At 35.2% G+C, this 20,943-nt stretch overlaps 1 protein-coding gene across 3 annotated transcripts in view; it reads right to left on the bottom strand.

The window, feature by feature from the left end:
* Tex15 (testis expressed 15, meiosis and synapsis associated) overlaps nucleotides 1-20,943 on the bottom strand; it is a 73,914-nt gene that overhangs the window by 40,434 nt on the left and 12,537 nt on the right. Inside the window, exons 2-3 of one of the 3 annotated variants that reach the window (XM_033765380.1) lie at nucleotides 18,448-18,523; nucleotides 10,511-10,658 (exon numbers count right to left, since the gene is read on the bottom strand). In XM_033765380.1, coding sequence (XP_033621271.1) covers nucleotides 10,511-10,640 — 130 coding nt within the window. In that variant the 5' untranslated portion in view covers nucleotides 10,641-10,658; nucleotides 18,448-18,523. Of the gene's footprint in view, nucleotides 1-10,510; nucleotides 10,659-12,967; nucleotides 13,039-13,240; nucleotides 13,265-18,447; nucleotides 18,524-20,943 lie in introns of those variants that run through there. The other 2 variants (XM_033765379.1, XM_033765381.1) reach the window with 2 other exon arrangements.

Genomic DNA, 20,943 nt, shown 5'->3' with positions numbered 1-20,943 from the left:
AGAGGGACTGGAAGTAGTGATCACACACTTCACTCTTGATACTAGAAATCTGTAGCCTGTATTTTTTCTTTGTCAGTCTTGCTAGAGGCTCATCACTTTTACTGATTTATTTCCCTGCCACAAACAACCTTTTTCAGTTCATCAATTTTCCTTTGCTAATATTTTCAATTTCATTTGGTTCATGTATTTACTTCCATTAAAGTCCCATGAATATTTAGAAATGCATTATTTTTCCAAATATTGAGAGAATTACCTCTTTTCTGTCACTTACTTTCTGAGATGTTAGGTATAATGAACTTCTGACAGATTTGGGGATTTCTAGTCAGTATTTCTTCAAAAAAATTTTCAGCCCCACTTTCTCTTTTCCTCTTGGCACTTAATAACAAAGGCATAAGATCATTTTCTAATTATTTCACAACTTTCTGGGATTCTGTTCACTTTTCATATTTTCTATGTCATTCACATTGGAATTTCTATTGTTCTACATCCAAAATTCACTGAATCTTCCCACTGTAGTCTCCATTCTTCTCTTGACCCTATCCAACAAGGGTTTTTTCTTGTCAGACTTTTAGAGAACTTTCATTCATAGCAAAGCTTGAAAGGTACAGGTATTTCCATACATTCTATGCCCTCCCCAAATAGCCTTTCTCATTACTAACATCCCTCAACAGAGTGGCATACTTGCTACAAATGATGAACCTACATTGATATATAATTATTACTAAGGGTCCGCAGCAGTCATGGCAAGTTTTTTAGAGCTTTCAATGATGATAAACACCCAGGAGGTTTGCCACCATTGGTCTATAGTTCACATTAGTGTTCATTCTTGGTGTTGTACCTTCATGCTTTTGACAAATATATAATCACAAGGATCGAATCATACAGAGAAGTTTTATTATACAAGAAGTACTTTCCTTGCTCCATCTATTCTCTCTTGCTGCCCCAAACCCTGGCAATTCTAATCATTTTACCATCCCCATAGTTCTACCTTTTCTAGTATGTGAAACAGTTGGAATCATACAGTATTTAGCCTTTTCAGATTGGCTATTTAAACTTCGTAATTTGCATTTAGTTTCCTCCATTTCTTTCCTAGGCTTGATAACTCCTTTTTCAGAGCTAAATAACACTCCACTGTTGAATGTATCGCTGTACTCATGTACCAAAGGACATTTTTAATTATTTTAAAATTCTAGCAATGACAACTAAAGTTGATATAAACATCCATATGTGGGGTTTTGTGTGGACATAAGTTTTTAACTGATGTGGGTAAACACCAAGCAGCATGACTGCTACAGCATATGTTAAGAGTGTGTTTTAGTTTTATAATAAACTGCCAAATTGTCTTCCAAAATTAGTACCAGTTTGTATTACCACCAACAATGAACAAGACTTTCCATTCGTTTGCAGTTGGTGTCATCAATGTTCTGGATTTTGTTCATTTTCATAGGTATGTGGTGGTATCTCACTGTTTTAACTTCCTTTTTTGTGATGATATATGATGCAGAACATCTTTTAATATGCTTATTTTCCATCTGTATGTCTTCTTTGGTGAAGGCACTTAGGATGTTTGGGCCACTTTTTAATTGGTTTTCTTTTAAGACATGTTCTCTAAGTCTGTGTATTGTTTTCACTTTTGACAGTTTTTTTTTTTTTTTTTTGTGATGCTGGGGATTGAGTCTAGGGCCTTGTTCATATTAGGCAAGCACTCATCAGTGAGCTACAACCCCAGACATTAAAAAAAAATCTGACTTATCCCTGTCTTGCTACTCTACTGCCTCAGCCTCCCAACTAGCTTCCATGACAGGTATTTGAAAATGTGCCTGGCTTGACAGTGTCTTTTGTAAAGCAAGAATTTTAAATTTAATTTTTTGTGTACTAGGGATTGAACTTAGGGCCTTCATACTGAGCTACAATTTCAGCCCTTTTTACTTTTCTTTTTCTTTTTGAGATAAGTTGCCCAGGCTGGGCTTGAATGTGTGATCCCCCTGCCTCAGTCTCCCACAGTACTGGGATTACAGGTGTGCCCTCATATTCAACAGAAAACTTAATTTTCTGTTCTTTTTTTTGGTACCGGGGATCAAACTTGGGCCCTTGTGCTTTCAAGGTAGGTGGTGGAACCACTGAGCCAAATCCCTGGCAAAACACTTAATTTTAATAAAGTCCAGCTATTCAATAGTTGTACAGATTATGTTTTTGTTACAACTAAAAGTCACTGCCAAACTCAATGTCATCTAGATTTTCTAAATTAGCTTTTATGAATTTTAGAGTTTTGCACTTTACATTTAGATCATGTGATTCATTTTGAGTTCATTTTTTTAGGCTTTAAAATTTTTTTATTAGTACACAATTGCAATATATCTTGCGTACATTCCTTGAGTGGAGTTGGTGTACGTAAATAACACATCTTCATTGCTTTTTATCCCCTCCCTCTGCCCTGCACCATCCTCCTCTGTATCTTGTTCTTCCCACTTGAGAATCATCCATTTCCCTGCTTCCTATCATTTATCTTCCTGTTTTTTATTTTTATTGAGTTTACTGGTACAGTCTAGGTATGCAATACAGTTACATTCGTTATTGGGATCCTGTACCTTTACATGATAGGTCTTGATTCTCATTTTTTCCCCTTGTCCCTGCCCTCCCTTCACCCCCTCCTCCCCTCCCCATTTACAAACACTTTATTTCCATTTTTTCATTTTCTCATATTTTTTCCTCTCTGTTATTACCTTTCCCTCACCCTTCCCACTTTCCCTACACCTTTAGCCCTTTACTTCCTATTTCACATTATTAATTATCTCATTAGGATGTTGTGTACTATTGTAGTTTTTTTGAGTTCATTTTTGTGATGGGTGTAAAGTCTGTATCTAGATTCATTCTGCAGTGAATGTTCAATTTACAGTATTACAGACCCATTTGTTGAAAAGACTATCTTCACCAGTATATTGCTTTTGCTCCTCTGAGATAAATTTTTATTTAAGAGTCTATGTTTGAGCTATTTTGTTCCACTGATTTTTTGTCTATTTTTTTGCCAATAATACAGTGTATTATTATAGCTCTCTTGTATATCTTGAATTAGATACTATCAGTTCTCTCTCTCCTCTTTCAATACTACTTAGGCTATCTGGATTTTTTTGCTTCTCTCTGTAAACTTCAGAATCAGTTTGCTGATCCAAAAAAAGCCGACTGTCAATGGCATTACAATGAATTTACCTCAAGCTGGTAAAAACAGGTATTTTGACTATCTATGAACATAAAATCTCTAAATTGATCTTTTCCGTGACTTCTCTCATAGAGATTTTAGTTTTTCTCATATAAATCTTGTATATATTTTTTAAAGATTTAAACCTAGGTATTTTATTGTTTGGTATTACTATAAAGAGCATTGTGTTTTAAATTTCAAATTCCACTTGTCATAATTGCATGCCAAGAGATATTTTAGATTCTTTTGTATTTTCTACATAGATGATCATGTTGTCTATGAACAAGGACAGTTTTACTTCTTTCCTTCCAATCTGCACACATTTATTTCCTTGACATCTAGTACTAAGTTGAAAAGTAGTAGTGAGCAAGGACAGTCTTACTTTGATCTGAGTGTGAAAGCTTCAAGTTTCTCACTGTCAAGTATGAAGCTGGTCGTATGCTTTTTGTAGATACAGTGGACCCTTGACTTATAAACTTAATTTGTTCTTGAGGGCTGGTTGTATAAGTCAAGAATATTTTCCCCGTAAGAAATAATGGAGGTATTAATAATGTATTCCAAACCTCCCACAGCATCCCTTAATCTTTTCATAATAAAAAAGGCTTGTATCATCTGAGTAACTTACTAGAAAATAATTTTCCAATAATTTTCCCAGTGTATTCACCAAAAAGTTATAAAATGTGCCTAGTTTACCAGAAATATCATTTTCATACTGTATCACCATTCAAGTTGACATCTTTGGCTTGCAGGAAGGTAGGAGGAAATGGAAGGTGGTTACTGTTGGGAATGAGAGTCCTCTTCCTTAAGAACATCAGGAATCTGGCTCTCTGGTGTCCCTTTTCTCCTTGGGAGAGTCTGTAGCCCACTAGGACTTGCTTCTTGCTTACTAGGTTTTAACCTTTTTAGAACTAAAAACTAGTCTAAGGTTGTTTATTTCTGTCTTTTCTTTAACACTGTTCTGTAGTAGACATGACATTGTCATTAAGCAAGCGAATGCAATGATAGGCTTTTTTCTGTCTGGTTGTATCTTTTCTACAAATGTTTGTAGCTCTGCCCACTTTTTTTTTTAGGATTTCCTTTATTTCAGAAGAAGAACTTTGCTGCACTAATTACTGATATTTCCCCTCTTCTTCAGAAAGCTCAGCTGCCATTCTCTGTTGCTCAGCCAGAAGTTGCTGAAGTTCTTCTATAGACAGTTCCTCTGGGTGCTCTTCCACCAGTTCCTTGACATCACTACTGTCTACCTACAAGCCTGTGAACTATGCTACAGTGAAAATATCGTCAATCACAGGCTCAAATGAAGGCTAAGGCTCCTCTATGCAGCTTTTAGAGTCTTTGTTCTATATAATTTTAGGCCCCACTTTCTTTCAGGTAGATCTCAGTGGTCTTGATTAACCCCATACAGAAAAGATTGGCATTTGTAATTTAAGATTTTGATCATAAATTAAAACTAAAATTCTGGTCATAACCCAAGTTGTTCATATGTCAAGGTGGTTGTAACTTGAAGGTTCACTGTATATGTTCAATATCCTGAAATCCCTGAGACCATAAACATTTCAGACTTTTTCAAATTTTGGAGTATTTGCACAGACTTTATCACTTGAGTGATGCTACTCAAAAATCTGAAATGCTCCATAAGCCTAAACTGAGAGCATCATAATACACAGCACTTCAAAAGTTTTGGAGTTTGAAGCACTTTGAATTTCAGATTTTCAAATGTGGACGGTCAACTTGTATTTGTAATCGAGTTGAGGAAGCTGTATTTCTATTTTACTGAGAATAGTGCCATGAATGGATGTTGGATTTTGTCAAATGCTATCTTATCTACTGTTATAAGCAGTTTTTTTTTTTTTACTTTAGCTTGTTGACATGACAGATCACAATAACTGATTCTCAAATGCTGAACTAGTCACAGTTGAGATAAATCCCACTTGCTAGTAGTATAAAATTATTTTTATACATTGTTGGATTTGATTTATTTATTTTTTGGTACCAGGGATTAAATGAACTCGGGACCTTGTGCTTGTGAGGCAGGTGGCAGAACAACTGAGCTAAATCCCTGGTCCCTGATTTCTTAATATTTTGTTGAGAATTTCAGCACCTATTTTCATGATAGATCTGGTCTGCAGATTTCTTTTCCTGCAATGTCTTTATTTTGTTTTTGGTATTATGGTGATGCTGGTTTCACAGAATTAAGAAGTAATCCCTTCATTTCTATCTTCTAAAAGAGATTATAGAGAACTGGTATAATTTATTCCTCAAATTTTTGGCAGCATTCATCAGTGTACCCATCTGGGTCCGGCGCTTTGTGTTCTGGAAGAATATTAACTATTGATCCAAATTTTTTAGCAGGCATAGGCTTTAGATTTTCTATTCTTGCATGAGTTTTGAGAGACTATATATTTAATTGCTACATTTCATCTAGGATATAAAATTTGAGGGCAGTTCTTTTTCAAACTTTTAAGCTTTTAATAAGCTCTATAGTGATATTCCTCTTTCATTTCTAATACCAGTAATTTTGTATCCTTTTTTTGTAGTTATTATGGCTAGAAGCTTGTCAACTTCATCATTCTTCTCAAAAGCCTGATTTTGGTTTTCCTACTGATTTCCAGTATCATTATTACTCTCATTTTATTTCTTGTTCTGTTTGCTTACTTGTAATTTGTTCTCCATTTTTATAATTTCCTAAAGGAGAAACTTAAAGCATTGATTTTAATCTTATTTGCTAATATATGTATTGGATGCTATAAATTTCTCACTAAGCACTGCTCTTACTGTGTCCCATAAATTTTGTTGCATTTTAACTTTTAGTTCAAGGTATTTTAAAACTGAAGATTTTTTTAACTTATGTTATGTAAAAATGTGGTGTTTACTTTCTAAGTATTTTGGGATTTTACAGCTATCTTTCTGTTATTGATTTCTAGTTTAATCCACTGTGGTTTAAGAACTGGCATTGTATTGGATGTTTAATGGCACAGATGTACTCTATCCTTGTGAATGTTTCATATGAGCTTGACAAGAATGTGTACCATGCAACTGTTGGATAATCTATAGATTATATTATATTTAGTTGCTTGACGGTGGGGCTGAGTTCAATTATATCCTAACTGATTTTGTGCCTGTTGGCTAAGTCCATTTCAGGTAAAGAGGTAATGAAGTCTCCAACTATACTCTATTACATGTAATAGTGGATTTCATGTATTTTTCCTTATAGTTCTGTTCTGTTTTTTGGTCTAAATTTTTATTTCAATTCTGTTTTTTAGCTGTAAATCTATTTGATTCTTTACTATATATCTAATTTCTTGGTGAAATTTTCTATGTTTTCATTTGTTTCAAGAATGTTTGAGAGCCAGGTGTGGTGGTGCATGCCTGTAATCCCAGCACTTGGGTGGCTGAGGGAGGAGGATCGCTGTGAGTTCAAGACCAGCCTGGGCTAAACAGTGAGTTCCAGAGTGGTTTGAACTACAGAGTGAGATCCTGTCTCAAAAAACCAAAAAACCAAAAACCAAACCAAAACAAAAAAGAATGGGCTGAGGATTTAGCTCACTGGTGCTGCCACCTGCCTCACAGCACAAGGGCTTGAGTTCAATTCCCAGCACAAAAAAAAAAAAAAAAAAAGTTTGTAATTGCTTGTTCAAACATCTTTATGATGGCTGTTTTAAAAGCTTGTTAGATAATTCCATCTCTTGGGTCACTTCAGCATTAGCGTCTAGTATCTTTTCTCATTCAAATTGAGAATTTCCTGGCTAGTGACAAGATGAATGATTTTTAATGTATTTTGTATATTCTGGGTATGGTATTTTTTTGAGATCCTAGATCATATTTTAAATCTTGCATCTTAGCATGCCTTTACTAAAACCAAGCTGACAGTGAAAGAGGAGCAGTAACTCTTGATCACCCAGAAGGAAGCTCTTGTTCTCCACAGAGAAGCTACTGACACTCTGGGGGATGTCGTGTTACCACTACAAAGGGTTGGAACTATGTGCTCTACTGCCCTCCACTGACTTCCTGGTAGGAGATAGATTCCTTGTTATTGTTGGACTTGGTGAAAGTCCAGATGCTGTACTTTATATTCAGTGACTTGACTCTAGTGGGACAGGTTAACTCACTCTGACAGTGATGGAAATCCATAAATACTGCAAGGCAAGGACGGCAAAGATGAGAACATGTTACTGATAAGTGGTGGTAAAAGTCTAGGCTCTGTATTTGGTCACTACTGGCGGGGAGAGGGAGGTAACCTTATTCGAAGTTCAGGCTCCCCACTTGGCTTCCTCTAGCTGCAAACAGACTCACATGTCTATCTTCCACCTAACCTTTGCTGACCAAAGTGCAAGATCCCAGTGTACCCCCCACTCATTGTATTTTGCAGGAATGAGGTTTCTACCTTTCTGGATGCTCCCTTTTCTCCTATTTGGCTGAAGAATATGATATGGGATTTTCTTAGGGCTGCATGTGTGTGTGTGTGTGTGTACACACGTGAGTGTGCTTGTATGTGCGGGTGTCTGTGCTAGCTGGTATTTCTCGGTTGCAGGCATCTAGCCTGCGATAATGAGGAAACAGAAAATCTGGAGAACTCTTACACCATTTACCAAAGTCCTGCATTTCTTAGCTGGTCCACTGTCTCTGCTCTACTTTGAAGGTCTTCTTACATATGTTTTACATATAATTTCTAGAGTTTTTAGTGTATTTACTAGAAGGGATAGGAGTAAGTAAACTACTTCTACATAGGTAAGTAGGGGTCTATTCAATATTGTGGAATAAGAGAAGCACATGTGTGTTTAAGGAATTAAAAGACCTGACTTAACCTAATTTCATATAGTCAAAATAGGAAACGAACATTAAGAATCAGACATCTGCATCTCTCGAATGACCAGTGATGTGGAATATTTTTTCATATATTTACTTGCTGCTTTTACTTCTTTGTCTAAGAAATGCCTGTTCATTTCAGATGCCCATTTTTTAATTAGGTCTTTATATTTGGGGGGGCTGACTGTTTTGAGTTCTTTATATATTCTAGGTAAGAGCCCTTTGTCTGAGGAGCAGCTGGTAAAAATTTTTTCCCACCTTGTAGGTTGTCTCTTAGTTCTGTTGATGGTTTCTTTTGCAGGGCAGAAGCTTTTTATTAAGATGAGATCCCAGCTGTTGATTCTTTCTGCTAATTCCTGTGCTACTGAGGATTTGTACATAAAGTTTTTTCCTATGCCAGTGTCTTCAAGAGTTCTGCCTAACTTATCTTCCAGCAAGTTTAGTGTTTCTATTTTAATATTTAGATCTTTAATCCACTTTGATTTTAGTTTAGTGCATGATGAAAGATAAGGGTCTAGTTTTAATCTGTGGCAGGTTGAAATCCAGTTTTTCCAACACCATTTATTAAAGAGACTATCTTGCCTCCAGTGAGGATGGTCGGCTCCTTTGTCAAAGATGAGGTAGCTGAGTACATCTGCAGTTGTTTTTGCACCTTCCAGTCTGTTCCACTGATCCTCAGGTCTGTTTCTTTGCCATTACCATGCTATTTTTATTACAGTAGCGATGTAGTATAGTTTCAAATTGGGAATTGTTACACCCGCTGCCACGTCTGTTGCCTAGGATGGCTTTTGCTATTTATTCTAGGTCTCTTCTGGTTCCAAATGAATTTTTGGATTATTTTTTCTAGTTCTGTGAAACACAGTGTTGGAATTTCAATTGGCATTGCATTGACTCTGTATAGCAGTTTTGGTAGCATGGCTATTTTCACTATGTTGATTCTTCCTACCCAGGAGCAGAGAATATCTTTTCATTTTCTTATATCCTCTTTGATCTCTTTTTCCAGAGTGCTGTAGTTTTCAGTGTAGAGGTCTTCTGCTTCTTTTGTTAGGTTGATTCCTACATACTTCATTTTTTTGGATGCTATGGTGAAAGGAATTGTTTCCCTAATTTCTCACTCAGGGAGTCTGTTATTTGTGTACAAGAAGGCTATTGATTTTTGAATGTTGACCAGCTACTCTGCTAAAAGTGTCAATTAAGTCTAGAAGTCTTTTGGTGGAATTTTTTGGGTCTTCAATGTAGAGTATCACATTGTCAGCAAGTAATGACAGTTTAACTTCTTCCTTTCCTATCTTTATTGCTTTAATTTCTTTCTCTTCTCTAATTGCTGTGGCTGTTTCCAGAATTATATCGAAGAGGAGTGGTGATAGTGGGCATCCTTGTCTTGTTCCTGATTTTAATGCGAAGGTTTTCAGTTTTTGGCCATTTAATATGATGTTGGCTGTTGGTTTTTCATAGATAGCCTTTATTAAGTTGAGATATAGACCATCTATTCCAATTTTTTTGCAGGTTTTTTAAATCATTGAATGAATGTTGAATTTTGTCAAATGCTTTTTCTGCATCTATTGAGAGGATCATATGGTTTTTGTCTTTGACTCTGTTAATATAGTGTATTACATTTATTGACTTAGGTATGTTGAACCACCCTGAGATTCCACCTCACCCCACAAAGAATGGCTGCTATCAAGAAATTAAACAATAACAAATGTTGGCGGGGTTGTGGAGAGAAAGGAACTGTTCTCTATTGTTGGTGGGAGTGCAGACTGGTGCAATCACTATGGAAATCAATATGGAGATACCTCAAAGAGCTGGGACTAGAGGTTTCATTTGACCCAGCCATCACTCTCCTGGGCATCTTTCCAAAAGAATTAAAAGAATCATACCACAGTGATATATGCACACCTATGTTTATAGTGGCACAGTTTGTAATAGCTACAACTTGGAAACAGCCCATTTACCCATCAACTGGAGACTGGGTAAAGAAGATGTGGTTTTTCTATAAAATGGAATACTACTCAGCCTTAAAGAATGAGAAATTAGATTCGTTCATAGGAAAATGGATACATATTGAGGATATACTCCTAAGTGAAATAAATAAGTCACACGTGTGTAAATACTGAATAGTTTCTCTGGTGTGAAAAACTGTAATAGTACATAAGATTGTAATGAGATAATTGACAATGTGAAATAGGAAGAAAAGGGCTAAAGGTGTAGGGGAAGTGGGAAGGGTAGGGGAAAGGTAATAATGGAAAAGAAAAAATATGGGAAAATGAAATAATGGAAATAAAGTGTTTGCAAATGGGGAGGGGAAGAGGGGGTAAAGGGAAGGCAGGGAAAAGGGGACAAAATGAGAACCAAGACCTGTCATGTAAAGGTACAAGATCCCAATAATGAATGTAACTGTACTATATAAGTAAAATGTACCATTAAATTCAATGAGGAAAAAAAAGAATCAGACAAATATTAAAACAACAGATATTTTAAAAATCTGATCTTCCATAGAAATTTTACCTTTCCCAGCGGTCCTCCTGATCTTTGGAATGGTGAATTTCTTCAAACGACTGACTTCTTCACCAGTAGTTGGTAAGGGTTCCTTGTTCGAGCTCATTTTCCATGTCATGTGCTTAGAAATTTTTTTCATTTTCCTTTTGCTTGTGGCCTAAAATGAACGCAAAGTTATTAAGCAAATGGTCAATAAATATTTTTTCTTTTTCTATGCACCAGAGAAATGTTGTGTTTTAAAAAATTAATTTTATTGGTAAAATATACAACGTAATATACAATATACAATACAATATACAATGGCATTCATTGTTGGAAATTTGTACCTTCACATAATCAATCTTGGTTCTTATTTTTTTCCCCATTCCTCTGTGAAGTGATAGCAGCAAACTTATTAAAGGCTTTAAAATAGAACTGAATAGTAATATAGTCTTAATTACACTGTCAGCAGGTTTTAATCTCAATTAGGCAGATATTAACCAATATGGGAAGTGAATTAACAATTTTGTTTTTTATGGTAACATTTAAATTATATTCTTTAGGTTCTAACACAGTTTCTTTGCATCATTATAAATGAATAACCAAAAGCTTCTCCATCCCCCAAAACTTAAAATCTTCTGGATTTAACTATTTGTACAAACATCTGGTAAAACTCTTACCAAATCATGATTCTTTAAAAGTATTATTCCTAAACTGGATTTCAACCTGTCAAAGATTAAAACTAGACCCCTATCTTTTACCATGTATTAAACTAAAATTGAAGTGGATTGAAGAGCTAAATATTAAAACAGAAACACTAAACTTGCTTGAAGATAGGTAGAACTCTTGAAGACACTAGCACAGGAAAAGATTTATGAACAAATCCTCAGTAGCACAGGAATTAGCACAAAGAATCAACAATTGGAATCTCATCTTATTAAAAAGCTTCTTCACTGCAAAAGAAACCACCAACAGAGCTAACAGACAACTGTGGAAAAAAATTTTTATCAGCCGTTCCTCAAAGGACTACTATTCAGAATATATGAAGAACTAAAAAAAAAAAAAAAAAATCAAACCCCCCAAATATAAAGATCCAATTTTAAAATGGGCATCTGAACTGAACAGGCATTTCTGAAAGAAGTGAAAGCACCAAATAAATATATGAAAAAATGTTCATCATTGCTCATTTGAGAGATGCAGATGAAAACAATGCTGAGGTTCCATTTTAGTCCAGAAAAAATGCCTATCAGGAAATCAATCAGTAACAAATACTAGTGGGGTTGTGGGAAGAAAGGAACCCTTCTCCATTGTTGCTGGGAGTACAGAATGGTGCAATCACTGTGAAAATCAGTATGGAGATACCTCAAAGAACTAGGATTAGAGGTCCCATTTGACCCATTTGGCCCAGCTATTCCTCCTTTTCAAAAGAATTAAACAAATCATACCACAGTGATATATGTGCACCCATGTTTTGTTTATAGCATCATAGTTTGTAATAGCTAAAGCTTGGAAACAGCCCATTTGCCCATCAACTAAAGACTATGTGTGTGTGTATGTGTGTGTGTGTGTGTGTGTGTGTGTGTGTGTGTTTAAATAAAAAAGAGTAGTACTCAGCCATAAAGAATGAGAAATTAGAAACATTTATAGCTAAATGGATGCACACTGAGGTCATAATCTTAAGTGAAATAAATAGGTCACACATACGTAAATACCGAATAGTTTCCCTGGTGTGAGAAGCTAAAAGTGTAAATAACGATCAAAATATATAATTGACAGGGCCAGAGATTTAGCTCAGCAGTTCTGCCCCCTGCCTTGCAAGGGCAAGGTCTCAAATTTGATCTCCAGTACAAAAAAAAAAAAGTATAAATGATCACGTGAAATATGAAGAAAAGGTCTAAAAGGGTAGGGGAACTAGGAGGGGTACGGGAAAGGAAAGAAGGGACAGGAAAAAATATGAGAAAAGGAAAACATGGAAACACGGTCTTTGTAAATAGGGAGGGGTGGAGAGTTTGAAGGGAGGGTAGAGTAATGGGGAAAAAATAAGAGCCAAGATACATTATGTAAAGGTACAAGTTCCCATTGCTGAATGTAACTGTACTGTATACCTTAAATGTACCAATAAGCTTAATGGAAAAAAATAAAATTCTTGGATAATTTAGTAAATTTTCAATGCCACAATGAAAAAAAAGTATTTTTCCTACAAACGTGTATACTAAAATGCTATTCTTTCTTTAGTGTAGCTTTTTTGGGGGCCTTGTTTATGATATTCTCTTTAATTTTTTTCCATTGAGTTTATTGGTACATTTTAGGTATACAGTACAGTTACATTCATTATTGGGATCTTGTACCTTTACATGACAGGTCTTGGTTCTCATTTTTTTTTCCCTTGTCCCTGCCCTCCCTTCACCCCCACCTCCCCTCCCCATTTACAAACACTTTTTTTCTGATATTCTCTTTATGATATCTCTGGCTTTAGGAGAAACTTACCAATTACTGCATGACTATTATTATAGTTGGTTGATAGCTAACAACTGTCAATTGCTTATTGGCTATTGCCCCATAATATTCTACAAATGTTAAGGCAATATCATATTACAGTAACAAGAATATTTTTCCCCTTCCTTTTATACCTATCTCCCCTTCCTTCTCTTTCTATACCTCACCATACCATCACCCCCCTGCACCAAACCCTGATTCTTAATTTCTCAGGCAGAACTCAAACTGGATATTAAAGAGAAGCTAAGGAGAGCTTTTTCATACCATTTCATAATATAGTTCATGGGTTTCCTGGTATGTATCTACTGCTTAGTTCAAATATTACATCATAATTAGAGATGCAAGTTAGTAGATGCCAAAATTCTCAGAATGGTCACAAAGGCTAAGATTCAGTTTAAGATTCATAAAGGTTTTGGTGGAGGGGGTGAAGGGACGGCAGGGGTATTGGGAAAAATAAGAACCTAGTACATCATGTAAAGATACAAGATCCCAATGATGAATGTAACTGTACTGTATATCTGAAAAGTACCAATAAACTTAATGAAACAAAAAGATTCATAAAGGATCATCCCTCCAATGCTCTACTCTTCCTGTGCCCTTAATGAAAGATGACTGTACAAACTTCCTATCAACCATGGATCAAAACAGAGAATAGACAAAAAGATCTCTAGAAAGAAAAGAAAATCGGTCCTTCCTTCACCTAGCCACACTGACAAATATTAGTGAGGCATTATCTTTTAAAAAGAAGACCCTTAAACCAGTTATAGTGGCAGATGCCTATAAATCCAAGCACTCAGGAGGTTGAGGCAGGAGATCAAAAGGAGTTTGAGGCCAGGCTGGGTTAATATAGTGAGTTCAAGGCTGGTATGAACTATACAGTGAGACTCTGTCTCAAAAACAACAACAACTAAAAAAGGAACAGGAGGAGAAGGAGAAGCAGCAGCAGAAAAGAAGAAGAAAAAAGAACATACTTAAGATATACTCCAGAGAAAGCTATCAGAACTGCCATACTGACCTGGGAGATTAGTAACTGGAAGGGAGTATAATTTATTTAGAAAGACTACCCTTAGAAATTAGGAATTTGAATTCTCCAGAGCACTATTTATAGATGAGAGATTGTTAAAAAAACCTGCAAAATCTTTTACCTGCTATCAAAAAGCTTTTCATAATACAATAATTATTTCAACTAAAGTCAGTCACAGTTAACAGTATTTAAGAAAGATCATGTTGATATACAAAGGTTTCATCAGTTACTTTTCAAATTTTCACATAAGCTTCTCAATTTACTTTAACATTTCTGAAATTTTAGTAATGTTCCTTTATTCACAAAAAGAACAAAATGTATCAGTTTTAAGACTGGCAAATAACACTGTTCTGTTTTCACTTTTTACAATTTCTTTTTATTTGTGGTAAATAATATTTTCTGATTTCCTTCCAATCTCAAATATAATTTTAAAATCTAATTCAAAATATTATTAAAGGAAATACAATGATGGTTATAGCAAAATCATCCCTCTTCTAGTTATCTTGGCAAAGAATTCTGTTGCGGAGAGAATACTCTTGGAACTTCAGGTTTTTGGGGCTTTTTTGGTACCAGGGATCAAACTCAGGACACCTTGCTCTTGTGAGGCAGGCACAGTGCCACTGAGGTAACTCACCAGCCTCTTGGAACTTTAGTCACAAAACAAATTCTGAGGTTCTTCTGCAAAGTTCTCAATGACTGTGAAATACAATTATATCTAATAAATACAAGGTTAAAACCAGGTAACACAGGTGATAATCTACAAAACTACTTAAAATAAGTGAAGAATTTCTCAGTTAAGACTACAGTATAGAGAGATGTAATATATTTCAACTTTCTGATGAGGAATTGGCAAACTACAGTATGGGCTTTGGGCCAAATCCAGCGTCCCTCCTGTTTCTATAAGGCCCATATGGTTAAGAATCAGTTTATATATTTAAATGACTAAAAAAAAGAGTATTTCATGTCACATAAATATTTATATGAAATTCAAGTTTCAGTATCTATACCAAGTTTTACTGGGACAAAAACTATGCCCTTTCACTTACGTATTGTATAAAGCTACTTTTTTACTTTCACAGTTAAGTAGGTGTGGCACAAGACATTATGGCCCACAATGATTAAAATATTTACCATTTCAGTACTTTAAAGTTTATCAACTGTTATAGATGATGAACTTAAATATCAAAGAGTTGGTTTTAAATAAAAATTAAGTATCAAACTTTCCCTTTCATGGCTTTTTCTCCTTTACTTTCCCCACTGTCTCAGCCATTTCTGTATTGTGAATTTTTTCTATCCAATTTTCTTTTCTATATTTAAATGGGCTCAAACTTGATCATTCAAAAGAACCAAAAATTTACCAGGGGCGTATTTGTTCTTGTCTAGCTCAATTCTACTCTTCAGTCTACTTTGATTTCTACTTCCATTACTCCACCTAAATAGAAATCTTCAAATCACCAATAATTCCTACAACAGTTTTTCATCTCAAAAGTATACTTCTAGCTCCTAATATACCTGGCTTCTCTTGGTCTGATACTCTGACCAACCTTTTGTTGAAACAATACAGCCAGTACCAGCCTTCTATAACTTCATAATTATAATTTTTATAGCTCAGTTGTCTTAGTTACTTTTTCTCCTTGCTGAGACAAAATACTTGACACTCAAAGCTATAGGAGGAAGTGTATATAGCAGCTCAGAATTTGTAGATGTTTCAGTTCATAGTTGGTTGGCTCCAAGGCAAGGTGGCATGCAGAGGAGTAACAGTTCATGTCAGGCAAAAGGCAGAAAGGCAGCAAGTAGCAAGCAATCACAGCAGCCTTCTTTCTGTCCCTTGTATCTTATCCAAGCTACCCACCCTTCATTGCATCATGAATATTTCCCAGCATCACATCCTTGATCCCAGCATCACACACTAGATCCAGCCACTTCAAAAAGCCCCACCTATGACTGCATGAAGATTTGGAGGGACATCAGGATTTGGCCTTTATTACTGATTTATTTTTTACTTATAATAAAAAGAAAAAAATTCTCTTTTAAAAATAGCTCACTTAGGTTAACCTTTGCAAACTCAACAAAAATATAAACTTGTGGGGATGGGGAAGCTCAGGGGTAGAGCACATGCCTAGCATATTTGACCACTCAGCACCATCCCCCAAAAGGAGGGGGCCCTGTGGTTTTAATTTGCCTTTCTTTCATTATCAGTGAGTGAACTATTTTTTCCTCAGTGAATCATTTTCCCTATCTCTTAAATCATTTTTTCAATAGAAAAGAGTCAATGATTTGTAAGACTTGTACACAGAGAAATTAGTTTCATCTGTCATATATTACAACATTTTGCTCTTTAAATTGATTATGGCATTTTCCTCCCACTGAAACTTTCTTTTTTGTGTTTTCTACTTTGTCTCTTTTATTAGACATTACCAACATAAGTGTATAAAAGTTCCAGTTGCTGAAGACAAGGAAGAGGATGAGGATTCCTCCTCTTCAGAACAAAGATGGGAGAAAAGTCATGTTTAAAAATAAAGTTCCAGTTGCTCCATATTCTCACTCACTGTCAACTACAGCAAAGCTTACTTCTTGCCAACCTGATAGATACAAATTTCTCATTGTGTTTTGTGTTTACCAAAGTTTTCATGAGAATGATCATCTACTGGAGCATACTTACTTGTCATTTACACATTCACATCTGTGAAATGCACATTCAGGTTTTTAACTACTTCTCTACACATTGTTTATATACCTCATGTCAGATGCCAGTTAACTTGCTGCAATTAGCTGGCTGCAAATTATGTGTGTTGCAGGTCAAAGATGACCATAACTTTTTTATTTTTCAACTTCACCTGCAGTCCTATACACAGAAAGTAGAAGTAAAAATGTTCCTAGGTCATCTCTATCATCTTCATATTAAATTATTAGAAAACTAGAAACAGAAGAGTAAAAGACACATAGTAGTTTTATTACGCTTTTAATTTTACTTAAAATGGCCACTAGGATTTATCAGATTATTTTTCATTTCTTTTCAATTCATCTTGTTTACTTTGTCACTGCCAAATTTCAGAATCTTTTAAGAGTGCCATGTAGAGACTAGCAAATCCTTTTGGAGAAGATGAGTGTTACATTAAGGCATTATGGTATTGTGATTTAGAGACAAATACACGTAATTACTACACCGTAATTCCAGTAGTTACTGGGACTCACCACCAGGAAATAAGGAACATTAAAAAAACAAAACTCCCAAGAGAACATCCTCACTCTGCTAATACTTGTTTTACTTATATTTAAAATATTTAGGCAAATAGAAACTATATCCTTCTTAAAAATAAGTATTCATCTTAATTACTTCCGGAGAAAGGTTGTACCAAATTAGAATGCACTGTATCTGTAAACTGTTAGAAATTTATATTAATACTCTACTAATATGAACTATAAGTTATCTTGGGGTAAACACAGCAAATGGAGTACTAATAAATAAAGCTTCTCTCAGATTTGACAACTATATTAAGTAAAACAAAAAAGCAAGTTACCTCCAATGCAAAAAAGTCTAGAACTGGTTACAGAGACCAGTTAAAATATGGGGAAAATCTAAGTTTTCTGGCCCACTCAGTGAGAAGGAGCTAAGGTTAGGCCGACTAAACTTTGCTCTCATTATTGTCTTTCTAAAATTATATTGAAAAAACTTTGCAAGGATTTTGACAGTGGTGGCAAACTTATGGCACATATGCCACAGCTGGTGGTCGTTATCAGTGAAAACTCAAAAAGGTGTGCCACTACTGATCTATGATATAGTAGGACAGGATTCTGTACAAGAAGTCAGCAGACAGGTTTCTTGTCCTAATTGTCACCCACTAAGTGCATATCTGCTCATAAGCCTTACTCTCATCTGTGTTTCAGTGAATCTTAAAGTTATACAGTAAACTGTAAAATGTTTTGCTCCTTCTATATCTCTCCTTCTTTTTCCTATTTCCAGGCTCTATTTATTCCCGTTTTCTCTATAGTTCTACACACAGGTATATTCAAGAAATTGCACATTACATGCAACATGATGCCTTAATAGCTTGATAGCTTCATAAGTAAAAACCATAACTTGCAAATGACTGAGAAAATTTATTTCCTCAATGACTGTGGCACTTTTTTATGTCAATAGTGGATTCAGTTTCTATCATCTGGGAGTGAATTTCACTTTCAGAATCAATCAAATTATTTAAAAATAACCTGATTACTATGTAGGTGACCAAATGTGGTAATACCACTTTTGACTAAGAAATGCAAAAATAAAAAAGATCTGGCTACAAAACAACTTACTTTCTTAGCCGGGGGTGAGGGTATACACCTGTAATTACAGCACACAGGAGCTAGAGGCAGGAAGAAGCACTTACTCAAAGTATGCTTAAAAAAACCCAACACAGTACTATAAGTAGTAGTAAGCAAAGCCATTACCTGAAATACTTACCAGTCTTCAATGGTATCTACAATCATACAGTTATGATGAGGACTCAGTCCATACATGAAAAATGATACAGGAATATCTATAAAGAGACAGAAATATAGAGGAAAATTATGGTAAGAATTGTCCCCAAAACTTATATTGTCCTCTTCGTACTTTTATTAACTCCTGATTTCTGCTTTCTTTTGGGGGCAGGGGAGGAGGAAGCTGTTTTTTCCATGTCTCAGTTCTTTCTTTCTTATATCCTTCATTTTTTTTTCATTCTTTCACCCTTCTTTTCTCAGTATGTTTTTCTTTCTCTTCCCTTTGGTACATTCTCTGCCACTCAGAGTTCCACTGTCATATTACTGATCTTATACAGTCTTTAGTAAGGAAACCTATATTGTGATACAGCAGATGGGCTTGCACTGGTGTTTAAATTTATACATAGCAAAAAACATTAACACATACTAAGTAACACTGCTACTTTATATCAAAATTTTAATTAACAATCATTTTAACAGTTATGATACATGTTATACACTGTGTAAGTCAGTGTAGGTCATGTGTGTTACAGTGGTATGTTTGTTATCCTTGAAAGTTTAAAAGGTTCTCCATCATTGGCATAGGTACTTTAAATATAGAATCTCATTTTATTTTCACAGACAGAGTATTCTCATTTCCAAATGAGCAAAGTTTAAGAATCTTGACTAAGGTTACCCAGCTGCTAAGGTAGTTTTCAGGTCAGGGCTTGATGCTTAAGCTTAGATTTTAAACCATTACACTATCCTAACCTAGTTCTTAACTTTCTTTCTAGAGGCATTTTAACTTTGAGAGTACCATGGAAACAATACAAACTGTAATTAGTACAAATCTTAATGATTAGCTGTTATAATCAGCTTCATGCTCTTATGAAGCTACATAATTTTAAATTCAGATCTTGGTGTCTGATGCTAGTACTGACTACATGGCAAAATACACTGTGTATTAATTCACGTACTTTTTAAGAGCTGTCTTTACTAGTGAAACATTTAGCAAAATTTGAGGCTTACTCCAAATTCTAGATTTTTCCCCTTCTCCAAGTTAGGCATTCAGAAGATATCACTACTATATAAAGTAAATAGTATAAATAAAAAGTTATCTGATTATATTATTTTGCCTATATTCAAATGCTTTAATGATGTATCATTTACTGCCCAAGAAAACCAAGGAAATATTGTAAAAGCAGAGAATGGAAAGAAATAATTAGGGCAAATACAGCCATATAATGCCAGAGTAGTAACAGGATGTGAAGATGGCATATAAAAACAAAATATCAAATAATTTACAAACTAGAAATTCTGAGCAATTGGAGAGTGATCATTCATGGCTCACTGGCATTCACAGAAGGCTATAAGTTATTGTCCAAATCATACGGGTGATACATACATTCAGATATAGATGGCTTTCCCTCTCTCCCAACCCCTCAAACTCTTCCTTTTCAATTTGTGCCTGGGGAAATGGTAGTTGCCACAAAGAAAGGTAGCTGTTCTGCCATCAACAATGTATTAACCCAAGAATACACCACTACAACATCCATGAGTGTGTAGTGAAGTGGGCTTCACAAATATACCTACCGCTCAAGCACTCAGCAATTCAGAGATTTATCATGAAAGAAATGGGTACTCCAGATATGCACCCTGATACCTTGCCCACAAAGCTGTCTGGGTCAAAGGAATAAGGGAAAGTTCCATGTTGTATTCACATGTGGATGTTCAGAAAACATGAGAATGAAGATTCACCAAACAAGTTCTATATTATCTATGTACATGATAATAATTTTTAAAAATGTGCAGTGAAGGCCAGGGATTTAGCTCAGTGGTTCTGCTGCCTGCCTCGCAAGCGCAAGGTCCCGAGTTCGATCCCCGGTATAAAACAAACAAACAAACAAAAAGCCAAACAAAAAATGTGCAGCCAATGTGGATAACTGATTGTCAAAAAAGTTATAAAACTGCAAAAAAAAATGGTTAACTATAGCATGTGTACAACAATTACACTAAGTTAAAGAACAGTTTGTTTGTTTTCCTGCTTGCCAGGTGGCACTGTGCCACTGAGCTAAATCCCTGACCCAAAGAATAGTTTTTAATTTGGTATATTAATAAGAATCTGAAACAAAGCTATAAATTAATGCAACTGGTATGTATAAGAAGAAAATGTGAGAATGAAAAAGTTAGCAATTTCTTTTAATTTGATCATGAAAGTTGCTCAAGGAAGGATGCCGACACAAAGACATTTGCATAGAGTTCCAGACTTTGTGGCAAGAGAATGGCAAACCAAATTCCTGGAAAAGGAAAAGGAAGAGCAACACTAACCACAGGTTTTAACAAAAAAGCTACTGGTTTGGTAAGCCTGTTCACAAATTTATGGGAGGTATTCCATTAAAAAAAAAAACTAAAACTGTCAATGCTTTTTTTCCCCTCTAGTGGAAGCTATCTAGTAGAGCAACTATGAATTTATTATGTAGGTGATTTAATACACAGAGGG

This window comes from Fukomys damarensis, unplaced genomic scaffold (genome assembly GCF_012274545.1).
Source record: "Fukomys damarensis isolate Sample0158 unplaced genomic scaffold, DMR_v1.0_HiC HiC_scaffold_18, whole genome shotgun sequence".
Classification (NCBI taxonomy): Eukaryota; Metazoa; Chordata; class Mammalia; order Rodentia; family Bathyergidae; genus Fukomys; species Fukomys damarensis.
This window is presented reverse-complemented; position numbering and strand designations above follow the sequence as displayed.